General features: G+C 38.4%; 1 protein-coding gene across 1 annotated transcript; it reads left to right on the top strand.

Annotated features, from left to right (window-relative positions):
* The first annotated feature begins 2,264 nt into the window (after positions 1 to 2,264).
* On the top strand, positions 2,265 to 11,451 carry LOC140766635 (probable E3 ubiquitin ligase SUD1). The gene is made up of 9 exons (XM_073106130.1): positions 2,265 to 2,716; positions 4,092 to 4,787; positions 7,167 to 7,946; positions 8,037 to 8,248; positions 8,343 to 8,717; positions 9,846 to 10,003; positions 10,095 to 10,258; positions 10,329 to 10,475; positions 10,667 to 11,451. The coding sequence occupies exons 1-9, from the start codon at positions 2,423 to 2,425 to the stop codon at positions 11,192 to 11,194; spliced, it is 3,354 nt and encodes a 1,117-aa protein (XP_072962231.1). The 5' UTR covers positions 2,265 to 2,422; the 3' UTR covers positions 11,195 to 11,451.
* The last annotated feature ends 8,788 nt before the right edge of the window (positions 11,452 to 20,239 follow it).

The raw sequence follows: 20,239 nt of genomic DNA, 5'->3' as shown, positions 1-20,239 counted from the left end.
TTCTGCTCACCTAATGCAACCTCATCAAAAAGAGACATTTCTCTCTTAATTTCTTTTTATTTGAGAAAATTATATTTTATATCCCTATTATTAAACCCAAAATTATTCCAACTCTGCTGTAGTTTGATTTGTATCACTTTATCCACTTATAGTTATATCTAAACTAAAATCATCACTGTTTACCGTAGGCTGAATTTGAAGATCCTCCTTAGAGACAGAGTTGTAAATGATTGGATAAGTTTTTTAGCGGATCTAAAATAATACCGATCGAATTTCATACGATAAAGACAAGAAAAATATATTGAATATATGCATGTTCTTATTATATCTTTGTCATCAAAAATTCGATCAGTATTACTTTAAATACGCTAAATTTATCTTTAATGAGAATCCGACCAATAATTTGATTAGATACGATAAATATAGTAAAAATTTTAGTTTAAATATAACCCCAAGAGATAGGGGTGGCAAAATTTGACCCGACCCGATAACCCGACACGATAACCTGGCATTTAATCGGGTTTGGGTTTGGTATAATCAGGTTCGGGTCATAAACGGGTCAACCCGTCTAACCCGTTTAATAAACGGGTCGTGTTCGGGTTTATACAACTGACCCGTTTTGACCCGTTTGACCCGTTTAATTATACGGGTCGGGTCTAGTTGGGTCGGGTTAACCCGCCAACCCGTTTATATATATATATATAATATATAACCTAACCCTCTCTCTCAAATATATATATATATACATATATATATATATACCTAACCGGCTAACCCTCCCCACTCTCCACTCCAGCCGCCTCTGCCTTTCCAAATATTTGCCCCCATCTCTAATCTCTCTCTCCAGCGGCGATCGTCTGCCACCGTGTCTCCGCCTGCCGCCTCCCGCATCTCCGCCTGTCTCCTGCCGTCTCCACTCCGCGTCTCCCGTACCTCCCGCGTCTCCGCCTGCCATCTGCACTCCCCATCTCCTGCATCTCCGCCTGCCGTCTCCTCTCTCTGTCTCCGCCTACCGCCCACCACCGAGTCTCTCCCTGTCTTCGCTTTTCACGGTGCTGCAGTCTCCGCCTGCCGCCCCCGCTCCCTTTCTCCGCTTGCCGCGTCTCCTCTCCTCCTCTCCCTGTCTTCGCTTTTTGCGGTGCTGTAGTCTCCGCCTGCCGCCGTGCTGCAATCTCCGCCTGCCGCCCCCGCTCTTTCTCCGCTTGGCGCAACCGTCTGCCGCGGTGCCTCCGTCCTTGTATCTGCTTGCCACGGTGCCTCCATCCCCTTCCCCGTCTCCGCCTGCCCTCCTCTCCTCTCTTTGATGTGTTCACTCTCCTCCAATCGCCTCTCCGTCCCTAGCCGCACCGACCACCTCGTCTTCCTTGGCAGATCCGGAGCTCGCGCCATGGGAGCCAGCTCCTAGAGCCTTGCCTCCACCGCTGCTGCTTTGTCAACACCAACGTTGAAGCTTGAGACATTTGAATTTATTTTTACTAAATTTTCCTACAATATTGTAAATTATGCTGGATTTGTGTAAATTTGTGATAGTTTATCTCTGCGGCCTGCGGGTGATGTATTACGCCGATTAACTCTAAACGGGTTAAATGGATGTAAATTTAAATGGGTTGTATTTACGGGTTAAACGGATGGTTAAATGAGTTGAATAAAAAATATAATATATTATTAAACGGGTTAAACGGGTTATATAAAAAATATAATTTATTTATTAAATGGGTTATACGGGTCGTGTCGTGTTACCCGTTTAATAAACGGGTCGTGTTCGTGTTTAGAAAAATTGACCCGTTTATTAAACGGGTCGTGTTCGTGTTAGTACTATCTTAACCCGACCCGAATCTGACCCGACCCGAACCCGGCTAACCCGACCCGATTGCCACCCCTACCAAGAGACTATTCCGAGCTGAAGTCAATTTAGATCACTATAATTACCCTTTTTCTATTATTTTCCTCTAGTCAATAATATATTATAAAATAAATTTATTATTTTAATATGATCTTTTAAAGAAACTTTCTTTGGCTGGTGTGACCTTTGCAGCCGTAATTAATGAAATAACTAACGTTATTTGCATTTTGGCCCCTAATCTTCAACAAGAAAAATCGAATATCTTCGCAAAAATAAAGCTCATCAACGGAACCGACAGTCACATCCAAATCCATTTTACAGAAAAGTCCTATAAATAATTATAAATTATAATAGATCGTGTAATGTAGAAAGATTCCGCGGTTCTTCCATCTACCTAACCCGGTTTCCATTTCCTAATTCCCCCCCCCCCCCTTCTCCATCGATTGATTCCCCTCTCCGCGTTCCTCGATCGCTCCTCGCTCCCTCCTTCCTCCGAATTCTAGATATAAATAAAATCTATACAAATTTCGCGTCGAAAGGAAGGGAGATAGAGAGAGAGAGAGATCAGAGCGTGTGGCCATGGCGGAGATCACCACTGACCAAACCCTAGCAGCCGGCGCGGAGGGGATCTCCACGGGCGAGGCATCCGCCTCTGCGGCGGGGAAGGAGGAGGATGGGGGCTTTCCTGCGGCGGCGGCGAGATTCGACGAGGAAGATGAGGAGGAGGAGGGTGATGTTTGTCGGATCTGCCGAAACCCCGGGGATGCGGAGAATCCCCTCCGGTACCCGTGCGCTTGCAGCGGAAGTATCAAGTTTGTGCACCAGGATTGCCTCCTCCAGTGGCTCAACCACAGCAACGCGCGCCAGTGCGAGGTAGGTCTCGCTTAGGGTTTCTTTCCTGTTAGGGTTTCCTTCTTCTATGTGATGTTTCTTATCAATTGAGGGTTTCTGTGGGGGATTTCTGTTGGATAGCATGAATTATGTTGTTGGTTGCTGTTGGAAATGTGATTCATTAGGTAAATGACCAGTTTTTGATAGAAGCTTTTATATAAAAAAGAAATTGATTAGTTGACTAAGGAACTTTCTGGTTTAGTTTTTTATGAAAATTTGGCATATATGGTTATATTGTTCATTAACCACTCCTTGGCCTCCAGACATAGGACCAACTTGCTGGACTGCATGAGACTTAATTGAGCCTCAAATATTAATGCCATTTTTAACTATGATTTCTTCTGCAATCAAGTATAGACAGTTAGACACAACCATCATTCTTGTGTATCTCCTTTTGATATCCTTTATTTATCTATATTTACTATTCATTCTGTAATTGTGTATGGATTTATGTGCAGTTATAAACACCATCTATGCTTGTGTAGCAGTTTCTCTATGTTTACTGCATTTGTGTTATTCAACCTCTTGGTCGTCTACATAAACAATTTCTTGGAGTGAAACCTTTTCTCCTTGGATAGTTGGAATCACCTAGGTGTTGTATCTCTAATACAATAGCTTATTAAATTACCATTCTAAAATACGAGAGATTTCCAATTCGAGTTATTTCACGGAATAACACTCGTATATATTGAGCTCGTAATGGTACCTCGCAATTCAAAAGTTTCTCTACAACATAATCTTAGTTTGAATAGGGCAAATGAGATATGATCCACGTGTGCTGGAAGCTTAACCATTTACTAATCGGTTCGGTCATCTAGGCTAATCAAGGCCAGATACTAGAGTTATGAAAAATACAACAGCTTATTAAATTACCATTCTAAAATACGAGAGATTTCCAATTTGAGTTATTTCACGGAATAACACTCGTATATATTGAGCTCGTAATGGTACCTCGCAATTCAAAAGTTTCTCTACAACATAATCTTAGTTTGAATAGGGCAAACGAGATATGATCCATGTGTCCTGGAAGCTTAATAATTTGCTAATCGGTTCGGTCATCTAGGCTAATCAAGGCCAGATACTAGAGTTATGAAGAATACAACTGAAATAAATAGTGAAAAGTAGATAAAAAAATTCAAAATAAACAAAACCTAGCTAGAGATACTTATACTAAGTCTAGAACTTTCACTTGGCCAATTATGTGCTTTTGATACCTCTGGGAAATTGGTGAATTGGTTTGATCATATACTTGATTCTCATATAAATTTGATATTTCCTTTCAATTCTTTTATACATGTGAAATTTAGTTATAGATGAGGCAGTGATATATGAATTATGTACTTGTTATGCTTTGCAGGTGTGTAAGCATGCATTTTCTTTCTCCCCTGTCTATGCTGAGAATGCACCTGCAAGACTACCTTTCCAAGAATTTGTGGTTGGGATGGCAATGAAAGCGTGTCATGTGCTACAATTTTTCCTCCGTCTTGCCTTTGTTCTTTCTGTTTGGCTCCTGATAATACCATTTATTACATTTTGGATATGGCGCTTGACATTTGTGAGGAGTCTTGGTGAAGCACAGAGGCTATTCTTGAGTCACATTTCTGCACCTTTGATTCTTACTGACTGTTTGCATGGGTTTCTACTTTCTGCTAGCATTGTTTTCATATTTCTTGGGGCTACCTCTTTAAGGGATTATTTTAGACACCTCCGTGATCTTGGAGGACATGATGCCGAGAGGGATGATGAAGGTAATGAAAGGCATGGTGCTCGGGCGGTTAGGAGAATAGCTGGCCCTGCTAATAGAATTCCTGTTGGTGATGCAAATGCTGAGGATGCAGGGGGAGCCCAAGGAATTGCTGGTGCTGGTCAGTTGATAAGAAGAAATGCGGAAAATGTTGCGGCTAGGTTGGAGATGCAGGCTGCTCGCCTTGAAGCTCATGTTGAGCAGATGTTTGATGGCTTGGATGACGCTGATGGTGCAGAAGATGTGCCCTTTGATGAGCTTGTCGGCATGCAAGGGCCTGTCTTTCATTTGGTTGAAAATGCAATAACAGTAAGTGCATTCTTCTTTTATGCTGCTACATTTGCATTTCCTTATTTTCTCTCCATTATTGAAGTTCTCTATTGAGTTCTTGTACTTCTCTTCGAACTTATATTAATTTAAATTATTTGATCTGTGTTGCAAATGCTATTATAATGGATGTGGTCCCCTGTATTTATTGACTGGATACCTATCTTTTGGATAATTTCCGAGTATAGAGACCCTATAATACAGGATGGAACATAAAACAGTGTAACATGGAGTTTTCTATCTATTAGATGTACTCGAAGGTCCTAATTGCTAGCCATCTTATTTTAATCTACTTTCATATCCTTCAATATCATCTAGAATATCAGGTACTTTAGTTTTCTCTTAGGAATAGTTTTATTTAATTGTAGGTTATTTTAGAGCTTTGTGGAAGTCAAGGAGACTTCTTGGTTCTATTTATTTATCATCACAAGAATTTGTTGATTTGAGCAACAGTCTTATTTTGTTTCCATTGATGACATGGAAGTGCCCAGCACATACTGTAGTTTGTACAATGCCCTTGATAACATAAGTTGAATAATTTGCTTATCTCTTGAAACATGTCATATTTTGTTCTTCTTCATTGTATGCAACATTATGTTACTGTCAGATTTATTTCAAGTAGTGGAAAGTATTGTTAGTAATCATATTAGTGAGCCCCCTTTGACACATCTACTGATGAGGTTGAGTAAATATACATAGTGGTTCATATAGGTTTAAAGTCATCCTAGTGTATTAAGTTGGAGTAAAGGTCTTATAACAGAAGTTTCACGACCAACTAGTTAGGAGTCATATTTGTTCTGTCGTCTTGTACATGAGTAATTTGTATAATGTAATGATCAGCAAATATGATGAGTTGTGATGGACAAAAATGGTGCATTTTCATGAGTCTAAACGCTTCATGCAGCTCCTCTTGAATCGATGAAGGAAAGATCCCAGCTAAATGGTTGCATGAGTAATCAAACTCACATCCCTCTTGGATCAATCTAAGTGGCCATCATCTCATCAGTCTAATAGAAAACAGGAACGTGTGTCAGTCAAACCTTGATCATCATCCTCTACTCAAAGAGTCAGGCTAATCTTGGTACTCTTTCATAGAGAATCTGTAGTTCATAAATATTTAACCAAGAGAATATAGTTGAGCTTGAAAAACGGGCATCAACTCCATGAAGACATATGATGTATCACGGAAATTTGCTTGATGACCATAGCGAGAAAATAGAGATTCTATAATCTTAAAACCATCTTATAGGATTATCTATCAGCTCATCCTTTCTATCATAGCTTGACTTCAACCCATGGCCTCAACTTGGACTCTCGATAGCGTTCAATAAACTGTATTTTATGCAAGCAGGATGCCTATAGGCTTCTGTGCATATCTCATATTTTGTGCTTTCCTTTTATTTTAGGTCCTGTTATAGGAGGCTTGATTTTTTTTTAATAAACAAAAACTCAATTATATTGGAGAACTAGCTCTTAAATGACATCAAATATCATCTGAATTTTGTATTAATACCTACATGGATAGTATCAGAAATTCATTTGGATTTTTTTCTTCCTTTTTCTGAATAGGGTTTTCATTTGATTCTAGTTGATTGTGAATGCATGGGGTTATTCTCTATTCTTGATTCAACTAAATTTAATTTAATTCCAAAATAACCTAGCTTGATGTTTGTATTATGCTAGTGAACATCTCCATGCCAATGCTTAAAATGTAACACTCCGGTCACCATTGAATTCATGGTGAAGTTATACTAATTTTAATTTGATTCTAAAATAACCTAGCTTGATATTTGTATTATGTTAGTGAACAGATCCATGCCAATGCTTAACATGTAACACTACAGTCACCAATTAATACACGGTGAAGTTTTGCTTTTATGATTAAGAATGTTAAAGAAATCTTATCATTTATAATTTTTGTTTTAAAAACTTTACTTTTTTGCTTAAGTTTAGCCTTACCTTCTCGGTTCAACCTGTAATAAAGCTTGAATTAGAGTTTCTTTGAGCTTTGCTTTATTTCAATGTCATGTTGCTTGCTGCTGGATCAAGTTCGACACTGCTTGAAGTAAGTTTAGTTGTAAATATCAGCATGTCCCAGTGATAGAAGTATATTGTTTGACTGGAAAGAGCCTAGAATTGGCTATTTTCTTAATAGGAAAGGCATTGGAAACTTCATTAGAGTCTTTTCCCTCTAGACTTTTGATGCTATTGATTTTTAATCTATTGATAAATTACTTGGATATTCAATGTGGTGCTTTCTATTCTAGTTCTACCTAAACCATGTGGGGCATCAGATTTGCTTTCTGTCTCATGTTTTGTGTTAGTAGGTAGTAAAAATTCTAAATAGTTTTCTGTTGTCAGGTGTTGGCAAGCAATGCAATATTCCTTGGTGTTGTGATCTTTATACCTTTTTCATTAGGTAGGATAGTCTTCTACTATCTATCATGGTTCTTTTCTTCTGCATCTAGCCCAATGCTGGCAAAAGTTATGCCACTCACAGAATCAGCCCTCTCCTTGGCTAACATCACTCTGAAGAATGCACTTACTGCTGTAAAGAACTTGTCAGCTGAAAATCACACTGAGAGAGTTATAGGGCATGTGGTGGAGGCGGTTGCAGGATCCTTGAAAACAAATTCAACTGGACTCCAGGAAGTCCCAAATAGTGTCATTAAACCTGTTTCAACAGATTTACTGAAAGGAACAATTGTTGGATCCTCGCGTCTTTCTGATGTTACCACACTTATGGTTGGATATGTATTCATATTTGGTCTGGTGTTCTTTTATCTTGGATTACTTGCTTTGCTTCGATATGCGAGGGGTGAGCGCTTGACTATTGGAAGGCTTTATGGCATAGCTACTATAGTTGAGGCTATTCCATCTTTATTCAGGCAACTTCTGGCAGGAATGAAACATCTGATGACTATGGTTAAAGTTGCTTTCCTTCTTGTAATTGAACTTGGGGTCTTCCCACTGATGTGTGGATGGTGGCTTGATGTATGCACTTTAAAGATGCTGGGTGCAACAATTGCTCAAAGAGTTGAATTCTTCTCGATTTCGCCCTTGGCAAGCTCTTTGATTCATTGGTTTGTGGGAATTGTTTACATGCTCCAAATTAGCATTTTTGTCAGTCTTCTTCGCGGGGTAAGATTATTTTACTTTGTGCTGATTATGGCTGTATATTCTGTTTTTTTTTATCTCTTTCCTCATTACTTCAATTTCTACTCTTGGTAGGTATTGCGCAACGGAGTTCTTTACTTCCTCCGGGATCCTGCAGATCCAAATTATAATCCATTCCGTGATCTTATTGATGACCCCGTGCACAAACATGCTCGGCGTGTTTTGTTATCTGTTGCTGTTTATGGAAGTTTGATTGTGATGCTTGTGTTCTTACCTGTCAAATTAGCAATGCGGTTGGCACCATCCATTTTCCCTCTGGACATTACGTATGTCATTACATTTTTTTCTCTGTCTTACGTTTTGTTTATTAATTATATTTATTCTTTGATCACATCCTGACAAGACTTGTCAAAATTGCAGAGTTTTTGACCCTTTTACTGAGATTCCTGCCGATGTTCTTCTGTTTCAAATATGCATCCCATTTGCAATTGAGCATTTTAAACCACGTTCAACAATCAAAGTCCTTCTGCATCATTGGTTTGCTGTGGTTGGTTGGGCCCTTGGCTTAACTGACTTCTTACTATCGCGATCCGAGGAAAATGTTGGGCAGGAAAATGGAAATGCTGGAGCAGCTAGACGAGACAGGATGCATGATGGACGTGAAGTTGGAGTTGGACTGCATGACCAACGTTTGATACCACATATTGCTTTAGAAGATAATGATAGAAGAGGCGATGCCATTGAAAACACTGATGCTGCTGAAGAAACTGATGTGGATGATCAATCAGATTCTGAGTAAGTACTGATGTTATTCTTATCTGTACAAGTTCAACTTTTAACAGTTTCATGCATGTCTATGACTTTCTCTTTCTCTTTCTCTGGTATGTAAAAGTACTTTAAATTTTTCCGCATATCCATTGATAAATATCTTGAAAAGGAGAACTTGGTATAACGGTACTTACTCAGTGGCATTGGCTGCTGTTGCTGAGGCTAAAATAAGAATCTGAAAGTGTTACAATCAAAAGAGCGAAATACCATGCGATTCATTGAGAATGCATGATGCGGAGCTTTGAGGAGACATAAGAGCATTAGAAATAAATCATGGGAAACCTTAGCTACCTTGTGTTCTCTTTTGCAGTGTTATTTTGGAGTTATGGCACAATAGCATGGGTGCGTTTGTAGTAGGTTCTGATCGTACTTCTTCTAAGTGTATTCTATTTTTCCCCTTATTCTAGATCAAACTAGATCAATTTTTTAGTCTTTCTGACCAAATCATACTTAACTACCAAGCTGTCTCATGTTTTATTGATGATGGCTTGTTGGGAACTGATATTGTTGTGTTGAACCAAATTGATTTTGTTTTGGCGATGGCATGCTTTTATTGACCATCTTAGGTACTTTTCTTTTCTGCTGCCATCTGCAGTCTGTAGACCCTAAGTAAATTTGATGGTTGAGTTCTTCAAAGGAGTTCCTGGAGGAAATATGAAGATAGGACCACTCAGCGACATGGCAATACATTACATTACACAATGCCAATTTAAATTCTCTTTCCTAGCATGGCTTATCTGTTGAACGATTAATTACTATTTAAAATTGTTAGTGGAGAATATGTCACAGTCAACTTGACAGATTAATGTATTATGAGCAGATAAATCGACTGATTCATCTTCACCTGCACTTAAGATGGTATTATGAGTACATCGGTTGTTACCCTGGGAAATTTTGGGTGGTTATGTGATCATTGTCACAGATTCTAGAAAATCTCTTCCTGATTCACTTTTCATAAAAAATTATTATTGTTGATCTATATTCTATATTGGTTTACGTGGTAATTATTCTCTCCTTTGGCTTGGTTTGGGAGAAATGTGACCTTTGTGGATGCTTTATTTTCTTACATGGTATGGTTTTGTACTTCCCTGACAGGTATGGCTTTGTACTTCGCATCGTGTTATTGTTGGTATTGGCATGGATTACCCTTCTGCTATTTAACTCCGCAATGGTCGTTGTTCCCATTTCTCTTGGGCGGGCTCTTTTTGATGCCATTCCTCGCCTCCCAATTACACATGGTATCAAGTGCAATGGTAATACGTGTGTTAGAGAAGCTCAATGAAATATTAAAAGTTGATCTTTTTCCCTGGTTGTGAAGTTTAATGCCCATTCTTCTATTGTTAGATCTCTTTGCTTTCAGCATTGGATGCTACATTATCTGGAGCATTGTGGCTGGAGTGAGATACTCGATTGATTATATTAAAACTCGGAGAGCAAGTGTTCTGGTATCACAGATCTTGAAGTGGTGTGCTATTGTTCTGAAGAGTTCTGCTCTTTTATCAGTATGGGTAAGTTTCTTTACTTAATGTGGTTATTTTATGATCTGGTTTTACTCAACAGAAATACTGTTATTTTCAGATCTTCATCATTCCAGTGTTAATCGGGCTCCTCTTCGAGCTGCTAGTAATTGTGCCAATGAGGGTGCCTATAGATGAAAGCCCAGTTTTTCTCTTGTATCAGGATTGGGCTCTAGGACTGATATTTCTCAAGATATGGACTAGGCTGGTAAGTTGTGTAATCCTTTTGACTGGTTTCTAGTAAGACAGTCGACATATTAAAGTAATTTAGGTTTATACATTTTACTCCTTGCTTTTGAGCAGTGCAATTTGCACTTAATGAAATATGATTCTAGAGTGATTCCTATTTAATTAAGTATTGCTCTAACTGATGTGCTCTTGCTGTGGTTGTGGATAAAGGTTATGTTGGATCAGATGGCACCTTTGGTGGACGAAAGCTGGCGTAGGAAGTTTGAGAGAGTGAGAGAAGATGGATTCTCCCGGTTGAGAGGGCTGTGGGTCCTGCGTGAAATTGTAATCCCAATTGTGACAAAGCTGCTGACTGCACTATGCGTTCCGTATGTATTTGCGAAAGGCATCTTCCCTGTACTTGGCTACCCACTCATAGTAAACTCTGCTGTTTATCGCTTTGCCTGGCTGGGCTGCCTCCTCTTCAGTGCACTGTGCTTCTGTGCCAAAAGATTCCATGTTTGGTTCACCAATCTTCATAATTCAATTAGGGATGACCGCTATCTGATAGGCAGGAGATTGCACAACTTTGGTGAGGAAACTGTGCAGCGAAGTAGTGAATCAGAGATAATTCCACAGATCCAGGATGTGAATCCACTGGATCTCGGTCTCATTCGGCGTGATCAAGAAGCAGATGTAGGGCTGAGGATGCGACGCGGTAACCAGCGCCATAACCAACAGCAGAGGCAGGCTGTGTAGATGGAAGATGCTCTTTCAAAGAAAAGCTTTTCCAGAGAATTTTGCACTAAAATGCTACTGCCGTTTTCCTTTTTTCTGTTTGTTGACTGCAGTGTTAGGTAAATTGTTGTATAACAGTAAGGGAAAAGTTGGAGACAGTAAAAAAACCTCTACTTGTTTGGGAATTCCTTGTAGGGTATGCTTGGTTTATCTGTAGTATGGGATTTCATCTGTAAATGTTAATAGAACTTCACAATCAATTATTTATATCCGATGAAGCTGTGTGTAGTCGTAAATATAATCGGCATTTTTACTAGGTTCTGAGTCATGAAATGAACAATGCACTCGTAATGGGCTAGAGTGATTAGTTTCTATTTTCCCTTCAAAAATGATTCGTATGGAATTACTTTGTGCTAAGAAACTAATTGGTTTAATATTAGCCTGATTACTCTTAACAGTCCCGGTAGGTAACACTGCCGGTTGTAAAATGTTTCCAAATGTTAGTGTTTCTTTGGGTGGAATGATTTTAAATGCTAGTTTTTCTTTGGGTAAGATTGGGATCAACTCATAGTAAGGCGACCACTCGCTTGCTTAATACAAGGATTGTTCTTCTAGGAATTCAATTGTAACTTTGTTTGCTGCGTAATGGATCAAATCAGTGTTATTGGACTTTTCGAATCTAGAGAGACGAGGGAATCATAGTTAGTGAGCACAAAACAAAACGAACAAATACCTGAAAAATTGTTAGTATATATAAAGTTAAATTGATCGTCCTTTTCCCTTTGGATGTGGATAGTTCACCTTTTGCTGGCCGAGTAAATGTCTTCAGAAGACGTTTCTTTTTTTTTTAACTTTTTCAGCCATCTAAATAAGATAATATTTTTGTTACCTAACCAAACTGTTCTAATTTTAGTACTTTCTTCTCCAAATATTAAGTCTTAATTCTTAATTATTCACCCTCTGAATAGGTAGTGTGCTTTGGGGCCGAATACATAAGATAATTGCAAGTTTCTTTTGTGGAATGTTATCATCATATCATGCCAGATTTATTATGAAAGCATATCCTTCTGTGATCCCAGCTGCAGGAATTTTCTGCAGTTCAATAGATTTTCTAATTAATACTCTAACTACTAATGGCAGCCCACAACATGATTCCAAGTTCGACAAATTGTCTATGGATTTAGCCCTTTGACCATATAACATCAAATGGTGCCGTAGAGATTTTGAATCCGAGAATACTCATACAGTATTAGCTCTTTTGATCATCAAATGGTGTCACTAGAGGTCTTGGAGAGATGTAGGGGTAGACGGAAGCTATCGATTTTTGGTGTTGGTTTCACGGTAAGGTATTTTGCTAGTAAGGCTGAAAATTATATTAGCTATACTTTGGAATAGAATCAAATGATTCTTCATTTCGGATATGGAGAATGACTTCTATGATTTAGGTTTAGGTTTGATGAGGAGGATATGAGTTTTGTGCTCACTAATAGACCATAAATAATTCTTGAGAAGGTTTTGAACTTGATTGCTTGGAGGAACAACTATCATCCTCCACTGGAGGTCTTCACCATGGCCCCTTCTAGATTCAGCTAACTCATCCCGATGGCGGCTCTCTTCGGTAAGCCATTTAGGGTAGACAGAACCTCTTTTGAACACACTCGAGGGTATGTGTGAAATAGACCTTAAGAAGTCTCTCAAAATGATTGTCTAGTTAGATTCAAAATCTAATAATATTGACCAAGTGATAATTATGGCAACATTCCCTCCTTTTGCTACCTCTACGAACATATAGGTTACAAAGTGAAGCAATTCCTTAAGGCTACCCGGGGAGAGCTTATGTGGGAGGTGAAGACCAAAGTGGACCTCATCTCAAGGTGGACCGTCTAGTGAAGAAGCAAAATAGGAAAATCGAGGCATAGCAAGACTCCATGTTTGGGTCATAGTGCACCGTCTAGTGAAGACCAAAGTGGACCTCATCTCAAGGTGGCTTAAGACCAAGTGGTGGGGTAAGTCTAAAGCATACCCAAGGTACATCGAAGGGATCTAAGAATCATCAAGCTAAACCCAACCAATAGCTAAACTAGAATTGTGGAAAAAAATGTAATAAGGGCCCACTAACCTTATGGTGTCCACAAAAGTTATGAAACAGAAGCATACCAATGGGCAGAAGAACTAAGAAGCCAAGGGGCTTTAGTGCTAAGGGTGATAAACCTCCTATTAAGCAATATCAACCACCTTCAAAGCATGCAAGCTTTGAAGGAAGTAGAGCACAATTGATTACACTTTACAAGGAGAAAAGTATGATGGAGAAGGTCCAACCTGCCTCAAATCGACCATTGGATACCCTTGCTATGCCAAATGTGCATGAACTTGACATGCTAAGTTTTTGTTAAATACTGCAACCTAGTTAGTAGTGAGGCTGTGGTAGCCACCAATCAGCTTGCATCGATATATCAACGAAGCTTTCAATGAATATAAGAGAAAATGATATAGTATAAAAAAAATTATCCGTTGATGAAGTTTTTGCTCTAGAGCTAGGATTATTAGTTATCAATAGCCTATTTATTAAGCTTGGCTCAGACTAATACTGTCTGTCCTGTTTTACTTATGTGAGGACGAGTTAAGGGAAGGAATAAAAAAGGAAGCTTGAAGAGTCTTAACCCAAGCATAATTTCAAAGATAGGTTGGATATGGCCAAGTCAAGGGAGACCTTGACTCAGTCAGTTGCTTCGAAAAAGCATATGGAAGTGATCAAGTTCGTTAAGCAAGCTGTGCTCCTAGCTCCAATAGTGGAGGAGGCAAATTGAGAGCTCGACTCAGGCCATCTCTAAATGGTGTTAGTAGAACATATGAGGAGAATTAGATGAGGTAATTCCCATGAACACTAAAGGTTCTAATTGCAGGCTAAGGATTGACGTTTGGGTGTTCCCTTCCTCCAAGTTGGTGAGACTCAAATGTGCCTCTTTCTTTGTTTTCATTATTTTAATATTTAGTGACTTATGATATAATTGTATAGGTGACCCAAAGAAGAAGGTGCTCGATCGTTGTAGAGACTTAAATTGAGAACACAAACTATACTTCCTTATGTTGTTAGAAACTTATGTAGGTCGAGAGACGGCTTGATACATGGCCAAAGTCTTGGGTTGATATTGGTCTTGGTTTGCTGTTTCAGCGAGGGACACATCGGCAAGCATCATTGTGCTATAACAGACTAATATTAGTTTGGTAGACATGGCGGTTACATCTCGAGATATTGCCCATCTAGTAATCATAATTCGCTTGGGATACACCTAGTTGTGAATGGTGTTGTATATTAGGAACTACCTACAAGAAAAGCGGGAGCAGTTAGAGGAGCTCCCTAACCTGACCGCCTTTCAAACACATGTGGTTTACCGCAAAAAAATAGCAATGCGATTGAACTCATCCTGAAGGGCAATTCGATGGGTGCTTGCAACTCAACATATTTAGGTTGGATGAGCTCCCTAACCTCAACATATTTAGGTTCAACTAGACAGGTGCTTTCAAAAGTTCATTCATTCAATGTGCACCACTTATACAAAGTGCACCATTTAGATTGATCCACTTTGGATTATACCTCATTGCTATTTATTGTTCCTCTATCCCCTAGGCTAATAACTCGGCGATTTGAGTTGTCATAATTGATTATAAGGATAGAGCAGATCGAGACAACTCCTGCACTTTTTGTCACTCCTTAAGTGAGAGCTTATGTGGGGCTACTAGTTACTTCTTCGCCATTCCTGTACTGTTTTGCCAATGAGGTTACACTTTTATTATTCTTATTCCTAAGAAAGACAACTTGATACTAGTAAAAGACTTGCCTTTATTGCTCTTTCCAATATTGCCTAAAAGATAATTACAAAAGTTTTGTTTGGAAGACTAAAGATGATTCGGCCCAAGCTAGTATCGATCATAGTAAAACAAACAACATCCTTGCGGTATAAGATTTGGCACATTTGATGGTCTACGATAAAGACAGTCTGCTAATAATGATGGTGAAGATAGATATGAAAAATGTGTATGATCAGGTTAGTTGGGATGCAATGTTGGGCATATTCTCACTCATCAACTTTTCTATGTGGTGTGTGTGGATCCATGCATGCATTACATTGTCAATGATTTGCTAACCAAGTGGATCTCGCCTTATCATGCCTTGCTACAAAGTGTTCCTCTATTATCGTATCTTTTTATCCTCGTCTTTCTAGTGCTCCCAATTCTCATCAATGACAAGATAAATTCTAAAGAGTTACTCGGGTTTCATATAGGAGACACTCAACTCTTATATCTACTTTATGCTGATGATATTCTCATCACTGCCCAAACTACCAAGTCCAACATCGAGTGCATTTTCTCTTGCTTAAAATGCTACTTAGTCTTTACTAACTAGAAGGTGAATTTGACTTGACAAATCATTGTAGTCAGGAGAGGTCCCTAGGTTGTAAGAGGCATTCATGCACTTTGCTTACTTAAGTGTCCTAAATCTTCAAAAGATCAGTCAAAGTTAAGAAGTTGCAAATTAATAGGTTAGAAAAAAAAAACCCTCATTTTTAAGACTAGTAGAGCCACGATGGTGAAATGCCACCTTATTGGTCATTTTCTCATATTTGCTATGCAGCACTTAGTTGCCATACTTGGTCTTATCGCATCGAGTCAAGACTCTCTTATTGGACAAAAGACAAGGTAGATATCTATACTTTGTTAACTAGGAGCGGTTAGGAAGAAGTGAGCCAAATCATCTGTAGGTCCAAGCTAGTCAAATTGGCTAGGCTTATTTTTAATATTCTTAACTAGACGAATGCACCTTGGGTGAAGAGGCTTCGGTCCAATTATGAAGATTTTGATCCATGGGAGACCAAGGTGCTCACCTCGACTTCCTAGCTATGGCGTGCTATCAACCTTATTGTAGCTAAACTAAAATGTGGTTGTAGGAGGCTGATCATTAATGGCCGCTCCACCAAGGTAACCACTACTCCCAAACTTTCAATTGTTCCATGGAGCAGGCAACCTTGAGTCGTGAATTAATTGCTCTTGGATTGTCAACTATTGATGTCCGACATCTTAGGAGGGCAAATGTAGAACCTTGAGAGATTCATAAGGAATGGGGGTTAGCCTTCACTATATTGTTACTCCATTGGGTGATGCCACCACTGTCAACTCTTAGATCTGGTGGCTTCACCCAAAAGGAGAGACTCAAAAAGTCTATCTATGACTTTTTTCTCACCGAAGGATGAAAGATACTATAGTAGCCTACAGTGTCTTTCACCAAAGTTGAGGGTTCAAAACTTTTGTTGGAAGTTCACGTGGAACAAATTATCATTGAGATATGCATGGCATGCACATGGTCTAGAGAAAAGTTACGCTCTTCGTTGTCTACAAAAAGAAATAGTTACCCCATTTATTTTTGCATGCAAGTACTGTAAAGGTATGGGACGAGTTACGTCCATGCCTAAGAGATTTGGCATCCTAGATTGATCTAAAGTTTCTTATCGTGTTGGATGTGGATTTGAGCTAGAACTTACGATTGAAAGGTCATATAGCCTCTACATTATGGTACATTTGGAAATCAAGAAACATGGTGGTTTTTAGAGACAAGTTGCTAAGCCAAGGATTATCGCGTATATGATGGCTCAACTAGCAATGGACTATGCTAAAGATGCTAAGAAGACCCTCTCCAGCCACTAGCAAGAAGGAGACCAAGGAGGTCATGCTTGAACTAGGCAGAGTGAAGTTGAACTCAAATAAGGCATTCACTAACAGTGCCTATCAAAGCAGAGCGAGCACAATTATGAGGAATGAGGAGGGGAGTCTATTGTTGGTTGTGTAGGAGTTGTATCTCAATGACTTTTCTCTCTTTTGCGTAAGTTTGGATGATTTGCTTGGGCATTTAGCTCATTGAGGAATCAAAGTTAATACTGAAAATCAATTATTTAGAGATAGCCAAAATCCTTTGAGGTGAAACTATCTACCCTTGGAGAACTAAGAATATTGTAGCTAAATGTTTAAGCCTTTTGAGTAGTGTTCGAAACTTATGAAATGGGTGATGGATGTTTAACTGAATACAACTCTTTTTCTAAAAAAAATCTAAGTCCATCACTAGGGGTGTAAATTAGTCGAGCCTGAGGGAGCCAGCTCTAGCTCAGGCTCAGCTCGAAATTAGTTTCGAGCTCGAGCTAAGCCAAGCCAAGCCAGACCGAGCTTGAGCGGAGCCCGAGCTTGGTTAGAGTAAGAGGATGAGACAACAGCGATGGCAGGGATGGCGGCTTGCCGAAGGAAGAGGAGGTGGCTTGCCAAAAAAAGGAGGAGGCCAACGGAGGAGACGATAGCGGAGAAGGCTGATGAAGGAAGAAGAGGAAGACGATAAGTCACCACTAAGAGGAAGAAGAAAACCAAATTTTTTTTTAATGGTTGGTTATTTGAAGAGTTAGTGGAGTTTGGGAAATGGGAATTAGTGATTGATGGAAAAGAGAAGTAATAGTGGCTAGGTCAGTCATATCAAGAGAAAAAGAAGATATAAGCATTTAATAGGGTTTTGTACTCTTAGCCATGTGTCAAATGGAGAGTAAATGAGTAGATTAACATATATATATATATATATATATATATATATATATATATATATACAATTTCGAGCTTATAGAGCCGAGCTTAATCAAGCTGGCTTCGGCTTAGGCACAGCTCAAAAATAAATTTCGAGCCCTATTTTTATTTCGGCTCAGAGCCAAACCTGAGCTCGAGCCAAACATTAGCAGCCCGTTTATTTTGGCAGCCGTATTCGTCACATCAAAGATGAAAAGATTCATCTTATCTATATGGTGCCTACCAAAAATTTAAAGCTTTTTTATTTTAATGAGAATGAGTTGAAGCCCCAATAGCTGCACCAGTTCAGTGCTTCAACACTCACCTCATGTATACTCCAATATTAACTAAGTGGGCAGTGTCCCATTGCTGTGAGGGACCATACAAAGCCCTAAGTGGGTTGATGCAACAAAAACAAAAGAACAAAGGATTATAAACACCATCCCAATCCCAGTGGGAATGAAGGACTTCTTGAAAGGAGGTGGCCATCAACCTCACCCTAGTTGAAGTGGCTCTAAAGGAGACCCCCACCATTGTTGTCAAACTATGAGGCTAATCTGCACATAATGATGTAGGTCTTCATGACTAGGACACCACCACTGCTCTGCCTTCAAAGCAATGGATTGGTTTTAATTAGAAAGAAAGGAGGTGTTCAAAGGCATTAGAAGGTGGTAATGGATCCACAAACCTCAGTGTGTGGCCCCAAAAACATTGACATTCTACCAAACTTTGCATTGGATCAAGAGAACTATTGGAATGAAATTTTATTCTTGTACTGAGCTTACTCTATATCAGTTGCTCATTGGTCAACTGTTAACTTCTCTCTCTGCCCAAGTGAAATTGAGAGATTCTTTTTGTCATTAATTGAGGAGATCAAGATTTAGAAAAGATAATCTTTTTATTATCATCTGTTTGAATCCTTGGTTTCACTTTAGAAGGGAAGGTGTGCAATCTTTTATTGTTTCTTTTTTTTTTTTTGGAGTGGGGATTAAATGTTCATCTTAAATAGTACTACTAATTTGAATCAAACTTATTTTATTTTATCTTACATAAATGCTGAGAACTTGATTTGTTGTAAGATAGAGACATGTCAAGTTGCTGAGAACTGTGTGTCCCCTCATGCTAGTAGCTAATTGTCTAATTGATGTCACTTAGCTAGTTATAATCTTATGAACTTGCTAAGCTTTTGCATTATTCATATGGTGTTCCAATAATCATATGAGAAATTTATTAAAGCATTTGCATGCCCAACTAATTTAGTAGGCAATTAATTGTGTATTAATTTGCATCAACCAACAAAGGTCATAGTCCATCTAAGCATTTTCCTAATTATGTTGAAAATGTTTCTATTATCGATAATGAGCCTGTAAGCTAATTATTCATTCTAAAAAACAGATCAAATTACGAGCGACAACCAGCCCAATCAAGCACACTCACGAAGAAATTTATGCTCGTAATCATTCGAATTTATAATCTCCTAAAATGGGTGATATGATCCTATTTCTATTAATTAAAACTGTTTGGTTGCACATTAACAAGCTATAAACCCTTCTCAATATGATAAACTATTTAAGAAGAATAATAGGTTATGGGAAATTATAAGGTAATGTCAGTGGGAAAAATAGCACTATAGAGAAATATTTAAGTTCTAAATAATTTACCTTTCTATGGTTTGAAACTTAAGAACTTATAATTCTTTTATGATTCAAATCAAGTTTCAAACAGTTAGTCAGTCCTTCAAATGGATATAAAATGACTTAATTGCCCTCACATATATATAGTATGATTTGAGAATGACATAGTAATTTGGAGAAAGAGAAAGTTATTGCCATCAATTAACCATCTAATAGGTGCAACTTAGTCTAGACCATTAAAAGTTATTAAGCAATTAAGTTCTAAAGTTCAAAAAGGTAAATTGAAGTAGAGATAAACCAAATAAGAATAAACTCAAACTCCATATTTTAGATATAGTATCTTTATCCTACTTATCCACATTTTATTTTTAAATCCCTTTTTAGATTGAGAAGAGAAAAAAAAGAAAAAGAAATTAAAGAGTAAAATAAGATTATCTGGAGTTATTTCACTCCTCCGTAATAGAAATTTATAATTTACACCTTACATTTTCACTGTTTATAAATCAAATTTAAACTAATTAGTATAGTTAATTTAAATTAGATATTTAATTAAATTTAGTTAAAATGAGTTAGATTTATAAATAATAAAAATAGAGGGGGTAAATAGTAACTTGACGAGAGTTCAGCGCATAGCCACCGCAGCCGTAAACAATATTAATTATCTCGTATCCTCTCTGTCGCCCAAACAGGGAGATACTGTACGCCCCCCCTCCCCTTCTTCTTCCTTCCCAATTAAATCGAAACATATAACATGAAATTCTTTTACATAATTTATAACCCTCTTCAAGACCCAACCACCAATCCACTATCCTTCCTCCGTTATCATTATTATTACCAC

Source organism: Typha angustifolia, chromosome 9 (genome assembly GCF_048772165.1).
Source record: "Typha angustifolia cultivar Huaian chromosome 9, ASM4877216v1, whole genome shotgun sequence".
NCBI classification, from domain to species: Eukaryota; Viridiplantae; Streptophyta; class Magnoliopsida; order Poales; family Typhaceae; genus Typha; species Typha angustifolia.
This window is presented reverse-complemented; position numbering and strand designations above follow the sequence as displayed.

Bases quoted from the DNA above. Each gene is read 5' to 3' on its own strand.
- LOC140766635 (XM_073106130.1), top strand. From the start codon at position 2,423: ATGGCGGAGATCACCACTGACCAAACCCTAGCAGCCGGCGCGGAGGGG. The intron at 8,249-8,342 runs GTATGTCATTAC...TCAAAATTGCAG, and splicing joins ATTTTCCCTCTGGACATTAC to AGTTTTTGACCCTTTTACTG. The intron at 10,476-10,666 runs GTAAGTTGTGTA...TTGTGGATAAAG, and splicing joins TCAAGATATGGACTAGGCTG to GTTATGTTGGATCAGATGGC.